This window comes from Mirounga leonina, unplaced genomic scaffold (genome assembly GCF_011800145.1).
Source record: "Mirounga leonina isolate KUSES-001 unplaced genomic scaffold, KU_Mleo_1.0 Mir_101664, whole genome shotgun sequence".
NCBI lineage: Eukaryota > Metazoa > Chordata > Mammalia > Carnivora > Phocidae > Mirounga > Mirounga leonina.
Window position 1 is genome coordinate 14,707,938 of NW_023270175.1, and position 20,942 is coordinate 14,728,879.

A 20,942-nucleotide genomic window follows, 5' to 3' on the forward strand; every position below is an offset into this window, starting at 1 on the left:
ATATTTTTAGATTTTTTTTTTAAAAACTAAGGTTGTGAAATTGTTTTACAAGTTTTAAACTTTTTAGACTTAAGTATTATAAAGTTAGTTTTATTAGTCATAAGGGCATGGTTATCCTGTTATCTCAGAGTTGTTATGTATTCATTTTGAAACAAGGTCTTAAATTAGAAAAAGATTTCATATTCAATGAATGTGATAATATAAATGTCGACACACAATGAGTTTTCTTTTAAATGTTAATAGGCTGTTAGTTTCTATAAGCCAAATTAATAAAGTTGGAAACTGCAGGTGATCTACATGCCAGTAACAATGAATAAGCTTTAAAAGTAACTATAATTATATTCATTGTCTTAATAATTCACAAAGAGCGCAAGAACTTTGTTTATATCCTTTGTGTTATTTCTGAAAGTGTGCGTAGCCTGATTATTATTGTTTTACTCCACACCTCCTTAAAACCGGTCTGGAGCTTAAGGTGATTGGATCTCAACTGTCTATTTTGGAATTTACTAGTGTTAGGGATTAATATGCTTAGAAATTGTCTTCAAGTTTCAGTAACATTTTTTTCTCTCTTTGAATGCGTAATTTCAGCCAAATACAAATTTTGTGACATACTACTCACATGAAACTAGTCTTATTGTCCAGGACTTTTAAGAGATAAAGCTCTAATTTGTATAAATTTCTTTTCTAGTATTATAATGACTATGGAGATATCATCAAAGAAACAATGAGTAAAACAAGGCAGATAGACAAAATTCAGTGTGCAAAGACCCTTATTCTCAGTTTGCAGCAGGTAAGATATGAAGAGTATCAACTTTAGGCGAACATAATTAATACCTAATAGTTTCCAAGATAACAAGTAGAAAACTGGGCAAAGATGCAATAGATAGTTCATAAAAGTAGAAATAAAGATTTTCAACCTCACTAGTAGACACTGCAAACGAGATCATTTTTTGCTTTCGGACTGGCAAGATAGGCAAAAAGCTATCTAATGTGTGGGGGCAATAGTACTGTCAGCAGTATGTATTGGTACAACCTTCCTGGTAGGCAGTTTGGCAATATATGTCAAAATTTATAATATGTATGCCATTATGGCAGCAATTCTACTTTTAAAATTTTATCCGAGGTGGTAATAGGACAAGTATACAAAATGGGGTATACCATATTACACATGGCAACAGTGTTTATAATAGCAAGAAATTAGAAATAATCCAAATGTCCATGAAGAGGATATTAGATGAATATATTGTGTAGTGCATCTCTGCAGTGGTTATTGTGTAGCACTTAAAATTAGTGTAGATCTGTATTCACTAATATGTAAAGATCAAAATATATAGTTTGAGAATAAAATTTAAAAGATTAGGGGCACCTGGGTGGCTCAGTCATTAAGCGTCTGCCTTCGGCTCAGGTCATGATCCCAGGGTCCTGGGATTGAGCCCCGCATTGGGCTCCCTGTTCCGCGGGAAGCCTGCTTCTCCCTCTCTCACTCCCCCTGCTTGTGTTCCCTCTCTCGCTGTGTCTCTCTCTGTCAAATAAATAAATAAAATCTTTAAAAAAAAATTTAAAAGATTATAGTACAGCATCCCTATAAAATTGTACTTATCTGTATATCTATCTGGAAAAATAATCACCAAAATTTTAGCTGTGGTTAACTTGCTCTGGTAGGTATCAAGTGAATTTTACTTTTTTCTCATTTCCATATTTATTTTAATGAGCATTTTTCAATCTTATAATCAAACTGCAAAACTCATTTTCATTTTGACACTGTTGAGGTAGGTTTAAATGGATAAAAATCATATGTTTAGTATACTTTTGTCTCTGGAGACCAAATGCATGTAGAATATAACCTAACCTGTTTCAGTTTCCTAAGTTTTCTTGCTTTTAAGAAATCTAGGTGTTGGGGCGCCTGGGTGGCTCAGATGTTTAAGACTCTGCCTTCGGCTCAGGTCATGATCCCAGGGTCCTGGGATCGAGCCCCACGTCCGGCTCCTGGCTCGGCGGGGAGCCTGCTTCTCCCTCTCCCTCTGCCTCTCCCCCTGCTCATGCTCTCTCTCTCTCAATCTGTATCTCTGTGTCTCAAATGAATAAATAAAAATCTTCAATAAAATAAAAAGAAATCTAGGTGTTAAATTTCTTAGTCCCATTTGCATATTTGGATATTCTTTATTAAAGTTAATAGAATTTAAAAGGTTTTGAAAGGTAACATTTAAGTAACTTTTCCTATAAAATAATAGCTGCTCGCTGTAGAGATTTTAGAAAATATATGAACTAGAAAAAATATAACTTATCTTTGTTTTTCACTTAACAAATACGTTTTTAGTTTTTAATAGCCTTCTTAGTCTTTTTATGCCTATATGAAATCTTAAGTTTTATAAAAACTAAACCATATTGGGCATTCTATTTTCCAAGCCTGAATTTTTCATGTTAAATACATTTTTTTTTTAAATTTATTTGAGAGAAAGAGAGAGAGAGAAACAGCATGAGACGGGAGGGTCAGAGGAAGAAGCAGGCTCCCCGCTGAGCAAGGAGCCCGATATGGGACTCGATCCCAGGACTCCGGGATCATGACCCGAGCCGAAGGCAGTCGCTTAACCAACTGAGCCACCCAGGTGCCCCTGAATTTTTCATGTTAATAAAACCGTAACGCTTTCATGCCATTAAATACTTTCCTGAGCATATTTATTTATTTATTTATTTAAAGATTTTATTTGACAGAGACCCAGTGAGAGAGGGAACACAAGTAGGGGAGTGGGAGAAGCAGGCTTCCCACTGAGCAGGGAGCCCGATGCGGGGCTCTATCCCAGGGCCCTGGGATCATGACCTGAGCCAAAGGCAGATGCTTAAGGACTGAGCCACCCAGGCGCCCCTCCTGAGCATTTTTAATGACTGTATAGTATTGTGTTTTATACAGGGACCATAATTTAACCAAGATCTCTTCGTGTTTTTTTTTTTTTTTTAAGATTTTATTTTTTTGACAGACAGCTAGAGAGGGAACACAAGCAGGGGTGGTGAGAGAGGGAGAAGCAGGCCTCTGGCTGAGCAGGGAGCCCGATGCAGGGCTTGATCCCAGGACCCTGGGATCATGACCTGAGCCGAAGGCAGATGCTTAACGACTGAGCCACCCAGGAGCCCCAAGATCTCTTCTTGCTTAATGTTGAGGTCTTTTACAATCCTTGCCATTACAAATACCACTAAGACATTTTTGTACCAATGTATCATGCACAAATATTATTCCTTTGAATAAAGGCCAATAATTAGAATTGCTTAGTCAAAGGACATCAAAATTTTACAGCTTTCAATACAGATTCCTCTATAGAAAGGTTATCTCAGTTTATGTTTCTAGCAGGTCAGAGTGCTCATTGCATAATATTCTTATCAGTAGTAGCCATTATCTGTTAAAAACCTTGGCCATTCAGTAGTTGAAAAATTGTATTTTGTTGTGCTTACTTATGATGGAAGTTTTTGATGTGAAGATGCATCATGTAAATGTAAAGTAACAGCATAGTTGCCTAATAATTGAGTGGGTTTCCTTTTTCTTTATATTTTTATATGCTGTTTTAATATCCAGTTAACACCAGCAGAATAGAATTATGCCGTAACTTAAGAGTTTCTAATGTCCGTAACTACCTCTGGTCTAATGTCCGTAACTACCTATGTGAAGTACTATATTTTTATTTGTATCATGTTTTTAAAAATCCATGTTTTAGCATAAAATGCAGTGCCTCATTTATGAGCATCTAGTATATTTTAAATAGAGAATATGGGATCTTAAAAGATGTTAGTAATCTATAATTATAACAAAACTTTAACGTGCTTTTTCTTTCCAAACAGCTTTTTAATGAAATGATACAAGAAAACGGCTATAATTTTGATAGATCATCCTCAACATTTAGTGGCATAAAAGAGCTTGCTCGACGTTTTGCATTAACTTTTGGACTCGATCAATTGAAAACAAGAGAGGCCATTGCTATGCTACACAAGTAATCTCCAAATATTTTATTCAGCTCTCCTTTTTTTAATCATGAAATATTTTGTATTTACCTCTTTTGTTTAGAATAACCAAACTCTTTATTATTTTTTTTCAAATCTGTGACATATCTCCTTTCTTGAGAACCAGTAATAATGCTATCTCCATTAACACATGTGTTGGGACTAAAAGTTCTCTTATAGAAAGTCTTTGCTTTAATTAAAACAATACAAAATCTTTATAAATTATGTGAAGAAAAGCAACACATATTCATCAGGTATTATAAAATCTCTTTTAACAGCTTTTATTATAATCTCACTGCTAGGTAGAGAAATTTTTGAGATTTGATTGAATTTTTCTGATTCTGTTTTCTATTTTGTAGTGACCTTTTCCCTTGTTTTGAGCCACAGCCTTCTTTCTGTCTGCATATATTCTTTGGCTTATCAAAATTGGAAATGATCTGATTTTATTTTGGGCATGTAATTTAGTGCTCAATCATATTTTCAAATATGATTGTATTTTAGAGTTTTAACATCACCAACACGTGGATAGTAATACCCTTTATTTCTTAATTCTGGATGAAGAGCCTAGCCTCTGGGAAAATGAGGAGGCTTGGACTCTGTTTTATGAAAGTTCTCTGTTTGATTTGTGTCTCTTTTACTCCTTACTTAGTTATAAAAATGTTAAATGTCTCCCTACAGATATTTTTCTGCTCTTTAAGTTAGTCCCATACCTTCTCCAACTTTAACTCACTCTCCTTTCACTTTGCTCTAAAGGTCTCATATCCCTTTTTATGCCTCTTAATAATACATTGGATGATAATAGTAGGTAATATTTAAGGACCACACATATAATGATTAGTGATTATTTTGAGAAGGTAATATATTATTTTTTTCATGTAATAGCCTGCCTTCTTTACTCCCCAGTTTCATCTGGATTGTTTTTTACACAGTTACATTTTTGATATAGTATAAGAATATAATGTTGGGTTGTTGTCTTGATTAGAGGTATTTATTATTAAGTAAATGTAGTTAAAATAGACCCTGAGTGAAGTTTAATTTTTAAATTTACTCTTAAATGGGTCACTACAAATAGTTTTTAATAATTATTTTTAAGTTCTATAGTTATATTAGGTCTCCTTTATGTCTTGAAAAATATAGAAAATGTATTGATCATTACATGAGAGAATTTGGGCTACTTTCTATGGAGGAGAGAACCAAGGAAGGAATGTAGGTACACCAAACCACATTCAAAGTAAAGGCTAGCTATGTGTATGTGTGTACCTGTGTGTGTTTTGTTTTGTTTTAAAGTAACAGTGACATAAAATGTAGATATAATTACTCATTCTCACACTATAGCCTCCTTTATTCTCTTTATTCCTCAGATTAAATGCATGGCAGAGGAAACATCTTAGTGGAACAAAACTATAGAGAGAAATTTCCTTTCTAAGTTATCAAACTTGTAGTCCCTTAAATGTTTGTCTCTTGTTATTGTTGCAGAGATGGCATAGAATTTGCTTTTAAAGAGCCTAACCCACAAGGAGAGAGCCATCCACCTTTAAATTTGGCATTTCTTGATATTCTGAGTGAATTTTCTTCTAAACTACTCCGACAAGACAAAAGAACGGTGTATGTATTTGCTAAAAATACTCTATTTAATTTTGTTTTGAAATTCTTAAAGGTGAATTGTTACACTTGATTTTTCTCCTTTTTGCACACAGATTAGAATTTAGGTTTACATTAATGCACAAAAACCTTTTATACTTCAGAAAATTTATAATTTAGGGATTATAACTATGTCTTATGCATAATACTCCATTTTAATTCTGTGTGTTCCCCTCCCAATGTAGTTGTGGCTTTAGAGGTGTAACTTGAATGCTTTATGTATCCTCATCTGCATTCTTCACTTAGTCTAACAAAGGAGGGAACATTTAACAGACAATAATATTGGTAATTCATCCAGGAGCATCTTAGTCTATGTGCTGAGCTGTGACTACACTGGAAAGTAGGTTTCCTTTTTATCTTTTTTTGCTTTAACTACTAGTCCTATCCTAACAGACCAGTTTAGAATACTTTTCTAGTGTAGTCTCCTAAAATGGTGACTTATTGCTAAGAGAGCCCAACTAATGGAATTAAATTCTCAAAATTCACTGTCCTCTTTGAGGTATAAAAGGGCAGAAGAATATGAATAACTCATATGTACCTCTTCTGAAAGTCTACCAGTATTTTGCATTTAAAGACAGTATACATTTTACGTGAAATTCTAAAGCAGACAAAACTAATCCCTGGTGATAGAAATCACAATAGTGGATACTTTAGGGTTGTGGATATGAATGGGAAAAGGAACTTAAGGTACTTTGTAGGAATGTTCTTTATCTTGATAGATGTGTGGGTTACATGACTGCATTTATTTGCAAAATGATCCAGCTGTACTCTTAACGTTCTGTGCATTTTATGCATTATATATAAATTTATCCCAATTAAGAATTACATTAACACTATTAATCAGAGAAATACAAATTAAAATAATGAAAAACCATTTATCGCCTAGCAGATTAGCAAAAATTAAGAAGTCTTGATAGTCTGAAGTATTGCCAAAGATGTGGAGCAAGAAACTTTTATCCATGTTGGTGACTGCAAATTGGTATAAGACCACTTTGTGGAGCTATTTGGCAATGTCTAGTAAAGTTTAAGATTCTCCCTATCTCATGATCCAGTAATTCTATTCATAGGTAGATACCCTAGAGAAACTCTTACATGTGCGTACATGGAGAACCATAAAAGAATTTGACCATTGCATTGTTTGGAAAGAGGAAAGCTCAAAACAACTTAACATCTATCAATTAGAAAATGAGATCAATAGATTTTTATACAGTGGAATATCATAAGCAATCAAAATGTTTAGTTTTTTTCAAAGTAAATATAATTCTTTAATTTTATTAAACACCCAGTCATTCTTCAAATTTCTCGTAGTCTCATGTCATAAATGACTTTCATTTCTACAGCTTGTTTGATTGAATTGGGATTGAAATAAGATTCACACACCCAAATTGATTATTCTGTTTTTAAAATCTTCAAAAATTTTGTCCAGCTTTATTGTGGTATAATTGACAAATACAATTGTAATATATTTAAAGTGTACAACATGATTTCATGTGTGTATATATTGTGAGAGGATCCCCCTGGTCAAGTTAATTAACACATTCAAAACTTCAGATATTACCCTGGGTTGTTTTTTTTGTTTTGTTTTTGTTTTTTTGAGAACACTTAAGTTCTCTTTTAGCAAATTTCAGTTATACTGTCTTATAATAATACAGCATCATCCATCAATTATAATCCTGTTATATCCTCAGATCTCATTCATCTTTAAAAGTTTTTCCCTAAGTTTACTGAATATAGTTGACATATAACATTGTGTAATTTTAAGGTGTACAACATGTTGATTTGATATACTTCTTTATTGGAAAATGATTAACACCATAACATTAGCTGATGCCACTCTTCCAAAAATGGTTAGATTTTTAAAACAATGTTCAGTACAAAAAGCAAAGTATAAAACTGTTCTATAATGTTTACAGACAAATATATATTAAAAGTATATTATGATTTCAGTCATGTGGAATTTAAGAAACAAAACAAACAAATAATAGGGGGAAACAAAGAAAGGCAAACCAAAAAACAGACTCTTAACTATAGAGAACAAACTAATGGTTATTTGAGGGGGAGATGGGTGAGGGGATGGGTTAAATAGGTGATGGGTCTTAAGGAGGGCACTAGTTGTGATGAGTACTGGATGTTGTATGGAAGCGTTGAATCCCTAAATTCTAAACCTGAAACTAATGTTACACTGTTAAGTAACTGGAATTTAAATCAAAACTTGAGGAAAAAATATATTAAAAATATAAAAGTATGTGTCGGGTTGTAAGTTTAGGTTAGTAGTAGCCTTTGTGGCAGGGAAGAGGACAAAGGGAAATAGCATCAGGGAGGGCTCCTTATCTGGAATGTTCAGTTAAGCTATGTGGTAGGTACATATTTGTAAATCTTTCTCCCAGTGAGTACAATTTGGCTCAAGCTCCATATCTTGTCGCAGATTGGTAACAGTTTTTAGACTGACAGCCAGTTCATAGTCCACACTTTGAGGAGTACTGTACTATTGTGTATGGCTGAAATAAAATTAAGAAATACTGAGCTAACACCAAGCGGTATCTTTATAGCTAATTCCTCCTATCCTTTCTCTTTAATGGTGTTCAAAACTGTTGATTCTGAATTGATTAGAATTAGTCATTATTATGACAGCAGATTATTTGGGTTGTACTTTTTATAGTCAGTTGACAAAAATTGTATTCATGTATTTGAAGCATAATTTAGACAATAAAGCACTGAACTCTTAGTGTCAAAAACCTGGGATTTGAATCATGATTATATTACTTTCTCATTCTTACCTTTTGCTTCCTCATCTGTCAAACAAGGAGAATATCTCCCTTATAGGATTATAAGAATAAAGTTGAAGATCCCAAGAGAAAAATGCCTAACACATAAGTAGTCTCACAAATGTTAGTTGAATTTTGATTGCTATATTACATATAAGCGATAGAATCCTTGTGATACTTTCATCCAAGGGTAAATGTATGACTTCCATCAGGCTGAAACTTTTTTGCAGATAGAGGCCATATCTTACTCATTTTTGTACCAATCCCCAGTGCCAGGGACATAGTGACATAGTGGATGCTCGACAAATACTAAGCTGAAATGATCTGGATTGTTTCATTTAATGAAGAATCTTGATAGATACAAAATTCCTTGTCAGTGATGAAGCTGAGATTGAATTGTGAAGTAATGTGCCCATGCTTAATACAGCTAGGGGTTGGTGGAACTGATACTAGAACCCAAATTGCATGATTTTAAATCAGTCCTCTTTGCAGAAATAATGACTTGGGTTTGTTCTTCTAGCAGAAGACCTGTAAAGTTAGGATAGAACAGAGACATATTAGGAAAGAAAACACTAACATCCTTTAGTTGTTACTATATGCTTTTTGTTTAATTCTAATAAAATCATTGAATGTTCCATATGGTATGTAAGCATTAAGATTATTAGGAGGAATAAATAAAAAGGAGGAAAAAAAGCTATGGTAGTTTTCTGTATCAGAGCTAATGGTTTCTACTTCTTTTTAAGGTATGTTTACTTGGAAAAGTTCATGACCTTTCAGATGTCACTCCGAAGAGAAGATGTGTGGCTTCCTCTGATGTCTTACCGAAATTCTTTGCTAGCTGGTGGTGATGATGATACCATGTCAGTCATTAGTGGAATCAGCAGTCGGGGGTCAACTGTGCGGAGTAAAAAATCAAAACCATCTACAGGAAAACGGAAAGTAGTTGAAGGCATGCAACTTGCACTCAGTAAGAACATAGTTCATTCTCTTAATATTTACCCCTTATGTTTACCAATTGAATTGTCATTAGGTTCACCTTAGTTTTAAATTTGAGATATGTGTTGTTAAATAATATCTTGCACAATGTGTCCAGTGATGTGTTGTAAGTTTAGTGTTTTAAGCATTTTATATACATAAACTCAGTTCTCCTAATTCTTCAGGTACGTCCTCATTTTTCAGATGAGACAACCAGCACAGAGAGGTTAAGTAACTTACATAAGGTCACACAGCTGTTCAGTGGCTAGGCAGTCTCACTCTGGAACCTCTGCTTTTTAATCACTATGCTATACTGTATATGTATAGGGATATGGACTCAGCATTTAGAGCTAATTGTTACTTAAGAGATCAGATTATCTAATTTAAGTGTGGAGCAATGGATTCAGGAGTTTCTTACTTTTGAATTTCTGTGAAGAGGTCATTTATCATGAAGAACTTGATAGAAAGATTTCTGCGTGTAATCCTACAAGTAGGAATGAATGCAATATGACGTTTGAATCTCTTGAACTCCTAGCACTGTAGGGTTAGTTCGTAATGGGCCTGGGGACTTTTTCACTCTCCTTTGGAACCAAACAAATTAGCATAGTTGCCAAAATTTGTTCCAGTTACTGCTGAATAACAGACTACCCCAAAACGTAAGACATCTCAGGGACATGATGTCTGATGTCTCAGCTAGGAAGACTCAAAGGCTGGCGATGAATCATATGGAGGCACCTTTACTTATGTGGTGCTAGCTATCACCTTGGGCTTTAGCTGGATTGTCTGCCAGAACACCTACATGTGACCTCTCCATGTGGCTTTTGGCTTTCTCACAGCATGTGACTGGGCTCCAAGAGCAAGTGTCTGAAGAGACAGGAAGTAGAAGCTGCCAGGTTTTTAAGGCCAGAAACTGGCACAGCATAATTTCCACCATATTCTCTTGACCAAGCAATCAGGGCCCAGCTTGGGACATAATCCTCCACCTCTTTTTTTTTTTTTTTTTAAAGATTTTATTTATTTATTTGACAGAGAGAGACACAGCGAGAGAGGGAACACAAGCAGGGGGAGTGGGAGAGGCAGAAGCAGGCCTCCCGCTGAGCAGGGAGCCCAATTCTGGGCTTGATCCCAGGACCCTGGGATCATGACCTGAGCCGAAGGCAGACGCTTAACGACTGAGCCACCCAGGCTCCCCAATCCTCCACCTCTTAATGTGAGGAGTGTCAAAGATTTGGGGGCCGTATTTTCTAATTGCCACATAATTCTTCAGCCATCATCAGGTATATAGTGTTCAATACTTGATAGTCCCGTGGATTAATGGTTCTATCTTTTGTCCAGTGATATAAACGGATAAACATAACTGGTACAACCTTAAATTTAAGTCGAAAAGTTACCTGATTAAGAGATGATGTTTCCTGCACATCACTGTTAAGTTTTTCTCATCTGAACAAATAGTTAATTGTTACAGATTTATGCTGGGCCATCAAATTTCTCTTTTTCCTTAGACTACATGGAGAACAAATGAATTGGTATTGATACAACATCTTGAAGATAGATTATCAAACCAGATAGTTCAGCTTTTACAGAAAGAGTCCATACTTTCTGTTTAGGTTTTTGGAGAAAGCCATAGAAATTGGCTTGTTAGTAAGTTAGAAGAAGGAGGGATGACTGCTGATAGATTGGCCAAATCAGGGCAATTTTGAAGGCAGAATTGGAGTCTAAACACAGTAGAACTTAAGGGCTGATGTAATTATATTGCAGATTGTGAAATTTATGTCTAATCTCTCTGTTACTAGGGCATTAGCTACTAGTACATTCTCCTTTCCACTCTTTTCTTAAAAACACATCTGTGTGCACATGTGTAATCTTCTAATAAAAGAGTTTTCCTGCAAACTCATATTCAGTCATCGAGTGCTATCAATTTCACCTCCCAAATGAGTGGATTCAAAAAAATTACTATGAATTCAGTAACACTTGCATGTGAATTTGTCTTTTATTAATCATGGCAGCACTACAGATTTGAAAACAAATAGCTTTTGCAGGTATGAAATCTGGTGTTTTTGGTCCAGTGCTTAATACGTATATGGATTTGTGCTCCCCTTGGAGTTGGTGAGCATCCTATACACTAGGAATCATTCCTCCATTATATTCATTCCTGTTTCCACCTCTAACTCACCTGGGCTATACAGTTAGCCTCCTAACTGGCCTGTTTGCTCACTAGTCTTCATGTTCTTCAGTCCACCTTCCACACTGCCACCTCCATACCTTGACTAGAACATGTAACTTTCACATTGCTTCTCTTCCATAAAACCTTCGGCAGATGTTCCGGTCACCTTAGCACAGCTTGTGAGACTTTACGTAAATTGATTCCTGTCTCTTTATTTAGCCTTACCTTTTGCCGCTTACCCTAGGAGTATCAAACTCTTAGTTTGAACCATATGAAATTGCCATTTTTGTAGGTCAAAAACTGCTGAATATCAGCAGATTAGTATGGTTCAGTCACTGTGGTTTCATGCCTCAGTGTTTTTGCTTATGTTCTTCCCCCTGCCTGGAAAATGTCACGGTTTTACCCAGTATCTACTCTAATTAGAAGTCACTTTTGGGTAGTTTGCTCTGATCCTTTTCATTGCTTCCATTCCACCTGTGCTGCCCTCTCTTGTAGCACTACCACGCTGTGTTGTCATTGCCTGTATTTTCTTTGTCTCCAAGGACAGGGATTGCACCTTACATATCTTGGTATCCCCCTGTTTCAAGCACTAGCATGTGGAAAGCAACCAGATGTTTGTTGACCTGAACGGGTTTTAGTAGACATTTGGTTAGTCAAAATTAGTGACTGAACTTTATTGCTATTAATTTTCTCTTTTAGCTGAAGAAAGCAGTAGTAGTGACAGTATGTGGTTAAGCAGAGAACAAACACTGCACACCCCAGTTATGATGCAGACACCACAACTCACCTCAACGATTATGAGAGAGCCCAAAAGATTACGACCTGAGGATAGCTTCATGAGTGTCTATCCAATGCAGACTGAACATCATCAAACTCCTCTTGATTATAAGTAAGTACATTTGATCATTTTCTATACTGTAACTTTATTAATTACATAGAAAAAAGTTAAGTTAAAAGAAGAATAAAATTCTCCTTGAAGCACGCAGGTAACATGGATGTTAGCTCAAAGACAACACGAGGAAGCAAGGCAACAGCAGGAGAGAGCAGCAATGAGCTATGTTAAACTGCGAACTAATCTTCAGCATGCCATGTAAGTGAGAGTGCCTTATTGTCTGAGTCTAGGAAGTTCACTAATTCATTTTAACATATTTTGATGTGTGCCTTGCCTAAAAATTTCAGCAGACTCTCTAGAGTAAGCTGAAATAATCAAGGAACTAAAATTTGGTCTTTCCAACAGAAGAAAACTTTCAAAGATAAATATTCACTAGTTAGCTAAAGGACCAATCTTAGGTTGATCTGTTGGAAAAGTTTAAATTTGAATCCTTGTTTATTTTGGTACACAGAATTATAGCTAAAAATCCAGTTTTGTTACATCTTAATTGATTCCCCAGCTTAGTTCAGGCCCTCATCCCTCATCTGAACCATTGTATTCACTTTCTAACTTGTTTTCTTCCCTCAAATCTCCCATTTATCCTCTCACCAAACTCCTCCCCTCACTCCACACCACCACTCCATCATTCACACTGCCATCAAAAGTGACTATTGTAGAATAAAGATCTGGTCATGTAACTCTTTGACTTAAACCTTCCCATGGCTCCCCCATTGCCTACAGGATAAAGTCCAAACTCCTTAGCTCATGGCATGCAAGATCTTACAAAGTATGGCCCCCTGCCTACATTTTAGTATCCTATCCCCATTTCTTGGCAACTGGTAAAATCATTGTAAAAGAATAAGCTCAGGTGTCACCTTAAGTGAAGCTGTGGTCATCTATGCTCCCATTAACACTATGTATATTCATATTTCTTATAGCACTTACCACATTGTATTGTAATTATTTGTTTATGAATTTGTCCCTTTCTCTAGACTGTGAGCTCCTCAAGGGCAGGGACCACTTCATTGCCTGTTGGTGCTTGGCACATAAAAAGTGCTAAGTTAAATGTTCATTGAATGAATAAATGTCCAATGCAAAAAATTGTAGTTTAACTTTTAAATACTTTGTTTTTTACTGGAATCTGTATGAGACTTTTATGAATCTTTATTAGCTTTGGAGATGGCAGAAAAGCAGTCTTTTAGATGATTGGTACAAAAAAGGGAACATATTCTGATGATTTAAATTTTGAGTTTGAAAGCTTTGTATTTGTAACATAATGTGGCATATGTTTTAATACTGGGAGATAGTAATTGTTATCTTTTTAAAATTTATGTTTCATTTTGTTGATTTTTAAATGAGAAGAATTTCACCTGTTTTTCTTAAGAAATGATCATTTACCACATGCATGGTAATCTATTAAAATTTGCTTTAGTTATTTCTATACTGGTCTTATGAACCTCTACAGATAAAGTATACTCTATTATATGTATAGATTCTGATCCTAACTTGTCTAATATGGTCATCATCCATACTGTGACTTGGTTCTGCTCCCTCTTCTCTGTTTCTGTGACCACATTCCCTGTAATATATCTTTATTTCATGCCGAATTCAACAAGCTAATTTCTTAGCTTCCAACCAGTCACCAGTTCAACCATTCTGGAATTCTACCATATAGTCATTTGGGCCTTATCTCTCCCCTGAAAATTTTCTGCCAGTCCCTAAGATCTTGCATAGCATCTCATTACTCAGTACCATTTATCATTATTCTTTTGTTTGTAGTTTAATTCCCATTAGGGATAAACTTCCCCAGGTGACTATAAGAGAAAATTCCATTTAAATAATTATTACCATAAAATTCTTTTGGTTGTTGTGCTATAAGTGGTCTGTTGCCTGACACTTTAAAATATTTTTGTTTTACAATGATTTTTCTGTAATGGTGGTATCTGCTCTATAACTGAAAATACTTCCAAGTTACCTCTTTGTATTTTTATAGTTTATATCACACATATCTTCTACTCCAAATGAGATACAGAATGGATTTCAGGTTTTCTGTAACATGGTCCACAAAGCACACGTACTTCCTTCATAGTTGCCTCTACCAAATATAGTAAAATTATCATTTACTGTCCAGAACTCTTAGAAAATAGGGACCACTGTCAACATATTTGTCCAGGTAGCCTGGATTAAACATCGTGTCTTGCTATCTTTATATTATTTTTTAAAACTCAACATAGGGTTGTGTGAATTATAAGTAAATAATTTATTTTGGTAGTGGTGGGAATTGTTAAATGAATGAGAGAAGAAGGCAATATTGGCCAAACTGGGCAACTAGTTACCTTCAATTTCACTATTATGTTGACTCCTTCATGCTGATCTCGGCTAATTTGTGAACTTGAAATTTGAGTTTATGCCTTATAATAATGTGATAACATACAGAATTTTTGGTCTTAAGTTTTTATTTTACTTTTCTACATATGTTTTAGTTTTGAGTTTCATAGGACACAGAATCCAAGTTTCAGCATAAATGTTGCGCATTTCTTCCTGAAACAGAATTAATCTCTTCTTTCAGTAATTTTTATAGCACTTTGATACATACTTCTCTTGTGGTATTTGTCACATTTTGTTAAAATTAATTATCTCTGTTTTCCCATAATAGATTGTGAGCTCCTTGAGGGCAGGAACCCTGTCTTATTTACTTATTTATTTATTTATTTATTTATTTATTTATTTATTTTGCATCCATAGGACATAAAAGAAGCCTGGCACATAGTAGGCACTGTGTGAATGAATGAGTGAGTGAGTGCCTAGTACAAATTAGGTACTGAGTGAATGAGTGAATAATGGGTAAAACTAATATATATTAGTGAAAATATATGTATTCTGAAAATGTCATTTCTTTGGTCTCTGTTTTATATTTGTTTATTGATTTGTACCCTGCCTACTTTCAAAAAGGATTTGAGGTATCTCGTCTGTTCCCATGTGGGAAATTCTCATTGAACTTTTATATGGGGTATCAGAACTATCAAGCTAAATGTACTGAAGTAATGTAGAATAAACAACTCCTTAGCATTTTTAGACAAGTGAACATTGGGGTTTTGACATCATTGATGACATGATCAATGCCTAATCATTTTCCCTGACCTTTAATTTCATCATTTTCCATTACACTTCAATATAGAGAGCTGCATAGTTGCTGCCAGTATATTAATAGTCACAACATTGGTTCAGATCTTGACTTTGTTTTATATTTCTCTAGTCGGCGTGGTACAAGCCTAATGGAAGATGATGAAGAGCCAATTGTTGAAGATGTTATGATGTCCTCAGAAGGGAGGATTGAAGATCTTAACGAAGGAATGGATTTCGACACCATGGATATAGACTTGGTAAGAAACTTAGTAATTTCTGTCAAATTTTCATTGAAGATCCTTTGGAAATTAAGTTGAAATTCGAGGAAATAACCTGCCATGAAAAGTAAGTTTTGAAAAAAGATTATAAATAGTTGCCAGGTATTTTGGTCTATGAGAAGGGATTGAGGAGAGGGTGAGGTTGAAGAGGGTGTTAACTCTTAGTTTAAGATGGTAAATTTTAAGATTAATTTAGGACTATATCAATTTATTTTATTTTATTTATTTATTTTTTTAAAAGATTTTCTTTATTTATTCATGAGAGACAGAGAGAGAGACAGAGGCAGAGGGAGAAGCAGGCTCCCCGCGGAGCAGGGAGCCCGATGCAGGACTCGATCCCAGGACCCTGGGATCATGACCTGCGCCGAAGGCAGATGCTTAACCGACTGAGCCACCCAGGCGTCCCTAGGACTATATCAATTTAAAGAATACATTTTGCTTACTATTATACCAGGTGTCATATCCACCTTGTTTTCCATTTATTTGCCATTATGTAAACAATACATTAGTAACTTGATACTACCCTATTGAGACAAATTTCTATATTAAATATCATATATATATGAATAGGGCTTTATCATACATAAAATGCTTCTATGTATTTCATCTTGCCACATGTATCATTCAGCTTTGTGAGGTAGGTTGGGAGGATTGAGGATAGTGAAACTTAAGACAATTAGCATGTCCAAGGAGACAAAACTAAGAAGCGGTAAAGCTGAGATTTACTATAAGCTGGGTCTTCTGATTCTACTTCTTAGTGTACCGTGCTGTATTCTCCTTAAAAGGAAGAAATAATTAAATATGGCTTCTCTTCAGAATAGTGTAATTTGGCACCTTTAAAGGAAAATGATTTGAGAATGGCATTTTTAAAGTAAAACAAAAATGAATTTTCTAGTTTTTATCTTTCAGAATAATTTTCTGTGAATGATTTTGCTTTTGTATTTTTATGCATTCTGTAGTTTGAATATACAGTATTTAAAATATTGTAAGGTACACTTGCAATTACATATGCCATATGAACACTTAACAATAATTTTAATATTTTCAGCTGCTCTCTGGTTTATAGATCTAGCAATTGTTAACTCTCTTCCCTTTTTTTTTCCTTAGCCACCATCAAAGAACAGACGAGAAAGAACAGAACTGAAACCTGATTTCTTTGATCCAGCTTCAATTATGGATGAATCAGTACGTTCAATTTAAATGTACCCCAGGATTGCAAAATTAAAAGTACAGGCAATCCCTAAACTTGAGATTGAAGAGCTGGGACAGCACTTTGAGAATGGATAAAAACAATTGGACAGGAGAAAAAGAGGCAGGCAGGAGGGATTTCAGGAGGAGGGGAGGAGTGGTTCAGTGGTGGTAACAGATTAAAAGTGCCTTTGAATCCCTGGCCAATTGGGACTTGAGTGTTATGTTAGGGAATTTGGACTTTTCCTGTAGGCTTAAGTTTGAGGGAGTGGTGTGATCAGAATTATGTTTCAGAAAGATTTCCTTGGCATTTATGGATGGATAGGATGAAGGAGAAATCATAATAATAATATGAAGACATGATAAAAAATAGAACTTGAATAAAGGTTTCATAATAAAGAGAAGGTAATTGAGATTACTGGTTATTATTAGGTATTGTCAGTTCTGTTTCTTAAGTACCTCTCCTGTCTGTCCCCGCTGCCATATTGTCCCTGACAATACCTTAGTACAAATCACCTTCAGTTTTTACTTGGCCTATTGCAGTAGCCAGGCAGTGATGATTTTATTCATTTTGAGTTCAGCCTAGCATAATAGGCATTTAGTTTTGTCAGACTGATCTCGCTGCCACAGCACTCCTTTAAAGCTCTTTTGGGGGTCATCTTTCTAAAATGCAAATCTGGTTCTCTCCCTCATAGTTTTAGGTCTTTCATTGACTTTTCCCCCATTACCATTAAGAAAAAACTGGATTCTCAGCGTGGTGAACAACGACTTTTTGTGTTCTTGCTCCTTTGCCACTTAACCTTGGCTTTTTCCTTACATGCATCCTGCTCTCCATCCATGCCAAGTCTTACAGTTCCTCTCAGACACACTAAACTCTTTCATGACACCATCACTCTGTATAAGCTTTTCTCTCTGCCAGAATTGTCCCTTTCCTTTTCCTCCTAGTGAATTCATCCTTTAATAGTTATGACACTCCCTGTGAAGTTTTTGCTGACCCTTCCAGATAGATGCTTTATTCTTGGCTCTCATAACACATTGTGTACATTTTTATTTTGATAATTATCAGATCTGTGTAGTGAAATAGGCTATTACATTTCGCTCAATAAGCTGAATGCCAGGTAGTGATGATTTTATTCATTTTGAGTTCTGCCTATCATAATAGGTGTTTAGTTTTGTCAAATGAATAAACCAGTTAAGTCCCCTTCCATCTCATTTTTTAATGTCTACCCATTTGTGCTCCTTCCTCCTAACACCTGCTACCTCGGGTGACCATTGGCTGAGGCCTGCCTCCCATGCCCCAATTTCTGCTATTCTCTCCTTGCCCTTCCTCACCTCATAATCTGCTTTCAGATAGTTCTTGGAAAAATTTTGACAGACTAACTCATACCAACATATTCTATTAATTATTTATTCCATAAATTATTATTTGAGTCAGAAGACACCATTTCATAGAACAGCAGGTATAGGAATCTTTGGATAAGCCATCCTGAAAAAAAAAACCATGAAGGTCGTGATTGTGATGGGGAGTAAAAGAATCTTTTCAAGCAGATATAATGAAATGCATTAATTCAACCATTTATTGAGCTGGAATTTGGTGCTAAAATAAGTTTGATGCTTTCCCTGCCCTCCAGGAGTTTGTATTCTAGTTCACCTTGACTATCTCTGAAATGAAAGGGATGGAAGCTAGTATTTGTGAGATTAATATGCCTGATGCTGTGCTAGGCATGATTTAGTTGGATCCTCTCAGCAACCTTGTGAGAAAGGTGGTAGGATCTCACTTTTACACTCAAGCACACTTGGGACTGAAGAAGTGGTTCATTGACTTGTTCAGTTTTACAACTCTAGTGTCAGAGTAGTAATTTGATCTGAGTTCCTTTTGATTTAAAAATCTCATGCTGTCTCTGCTGTTGTACTTTCCAGAACTAAAATCAGACCTCATTTACAAGAAACATCAAGAAAAGTAATTTAGAAATTGAAATGATTAACTGTAGTCAAAATTGATAAGGGCAGTTAGAGATCTCTTTTATTTTTTATGTGGTCACTTAAAGTCAGGAAAACTTTAGGCATTTGTTTGCTTAGTCACTTACTAGATTTGCAAAAAGGTGTTCTTCAGATTACTAAAATAGTGAAATAGCAGTGTAAATTGTGTGCATATTTTTGACAACATTTAGGGAAAATACAATCTGAGTGAGGCCAAAGATGGGGACCTAATAATTACTTGTTATTTATAGATCTTTTGGCATTCTCCTGTTCATTGAATGTTATGTTACAACTAAGATGATAGTAGTTTAGCTGCTTCTACTATTAACATAATAAAAAAAATAAAATTAGGAAAATGAACACACGCATTTATTCCTGTAGTTTTATAGTATTACCACATGATGGCAGCAGTCACATAACTGAGTGCCCAGTGATCTTTCAAGGTTTGGGTATCTTTAGAACTCTTTGACCATATATATATATGTATGTATATTTATATTTACTTATATATATGTTTAGGTTAATGTATATTTAAGTTAATACTAGTTTATTTTAAAATATACATCAAACATTACCTCCTGTTGTCTCAACAGTAACTTAAGAAATAGAATAACGGAAATTTTTAAAATGTAAAAATCTGTGTTTGCCTTTATACAATAGCCTACATATGTTTTTACTCAATCTGTGATAAGTGAGTCATCAAAACAATAGCAGAATTGGGACTTAAATCCTTTTATACCCAGTTCTAAGATTCTCTAATTCTAAGTGAAATAACCCAAAACATCCTAGTATAGATGCTTTAAGTTATTACTAAATCTAAATATATCTTTTGTAACACGATAGCCACATGATTCAGAAGTGGTGGTATAAAAACTAAGCAGCTCAGTTTTGGGTTACATATACACAAGATTGTGTTTATTCAGATTTATGGTTTTTAGTGAGTTTTATATCTGGAAACAATATTGGTTTATTTGTGCCAATCATCACTTTCTGCTTCTACTGGGCCAGTATTGCCACAACACACTAAAGCTTGCTATTTATACTTTTTAAGTATATGCTTAAGCATTTATTAATGTTAACACCAGAAGCAGGTGTAGTTTGTTAGCACAAAAAGAGTGTCATTGATGCCATTCTTCTTTGTTGTGATTCTCATATTAGAATTATCTGTAGTATAAACTTGGTAAAAGAAGGGTTTAGTCTAATGGAGCTAATTTTATGTTCTAGTAGAAGAATCTACTTATAACCTAGTCTGTACAAAACAGAAAAAAAAACTGTTCACGTGATTTCTACTTAGGCACTCTGAAAAGTTCATTTTCATGCCACACTCTACACGAAGAGTTGCCAGCTAAGATTTTATCCTTTCATTCATCATCAGATCTTTCCTTGCCCAGAGTTAACAGAGTATTATGTCTAGAAGGGACCTTTAAACATCATCTAGGCTTCTTTGGTGGAAATATTTTCTAACCATCCGATCTCTGACTCTAACCAAAAAGGGAGAACCCTGACCTTTATTGGAAGGTGGGGGAGAACAAGGGGTGAGTAGTGGTGGTAGTTTTGGTGAATGACAGGTAAGAAGTGGGGTACATTAATCCTCTTTGTTCTCATTACCGGGGATTCCAAACACTTTGCAGCCTCCTTGTAGTGAATTATTAAGTAATTAGATAGATCCTGGTCTGAAAATACTCACTTCCTTCGGATCAGAACAATTCCTGAGTTCTGTGACTTTTGTTAAAATGAGACCTCGGGGCGCCTGGGTGGCTCAGATGGTTAAGTGTCTGCCTTCATCTCAGGTCATGATCCCAGGGTCCTGGGATCGAGTCCCGCATCAGGCTCCCTGCTAGGCAGGGAGCCTGCTTCTCCCTCTGCCTCTGCCTCTCTTTCTCCCTCTCTGACTCTCATGAATAAATAAATAAAACACATTAAAAAAAAATGAGACCTCATTTACAAATAAGAGCCCTTCGCAATCC

At 35.2% G+C, this 20,942-nt stretch overlaps 1 protein-coding gene across 5 annotated transcripts in view; it reads left to right on the forward strand.

Annotated features, from left to right (window-relative positions):
• The window catches only part of STAG2 (stromal antigen 2), a 133,100-nt gene that overhangs the window by 109,378 nt on the left and 2,780 nt on the right, over positions 1-20,942 (forward strand). For 4 of the 5 annotated variants that reach the window (XM_035008336.1, XM_035008333.1, XM_035008341.1 and 1 more), the window contains 8 exons: positions 689-790; positions 3,829-3,977; positions 5,464-5,592; positions 9,137-9,360; positions 12,232-12,421; positions 12,512-12,622; positions 15,660-15,786; positions 16,915-16,992. In XM_035008336.1, coding sequence (XP_034864227.1) covers positions 689-790; positions 3,829-3,977; positions 5,464-5,592; positions 9,137-9,360; positions 12,232-12,421; positions 12,512-12,622; positions 15,660-15,786; positions 16,915-16,992 — 1,110 coding nt within the window. The remainder of the gene's footprint in view (positions 1-688; positions 791-3,828; positions 3,978-5,463; positions 5,593-9,136; positions 9,361-12,231; positions 12,422-12,511; positions 12,623-15,659; positions 15,787-16,914; positions 16,993-20,942) is intronic. The other variant, XM_035008346.1, reaches the window with a different exon arrangement.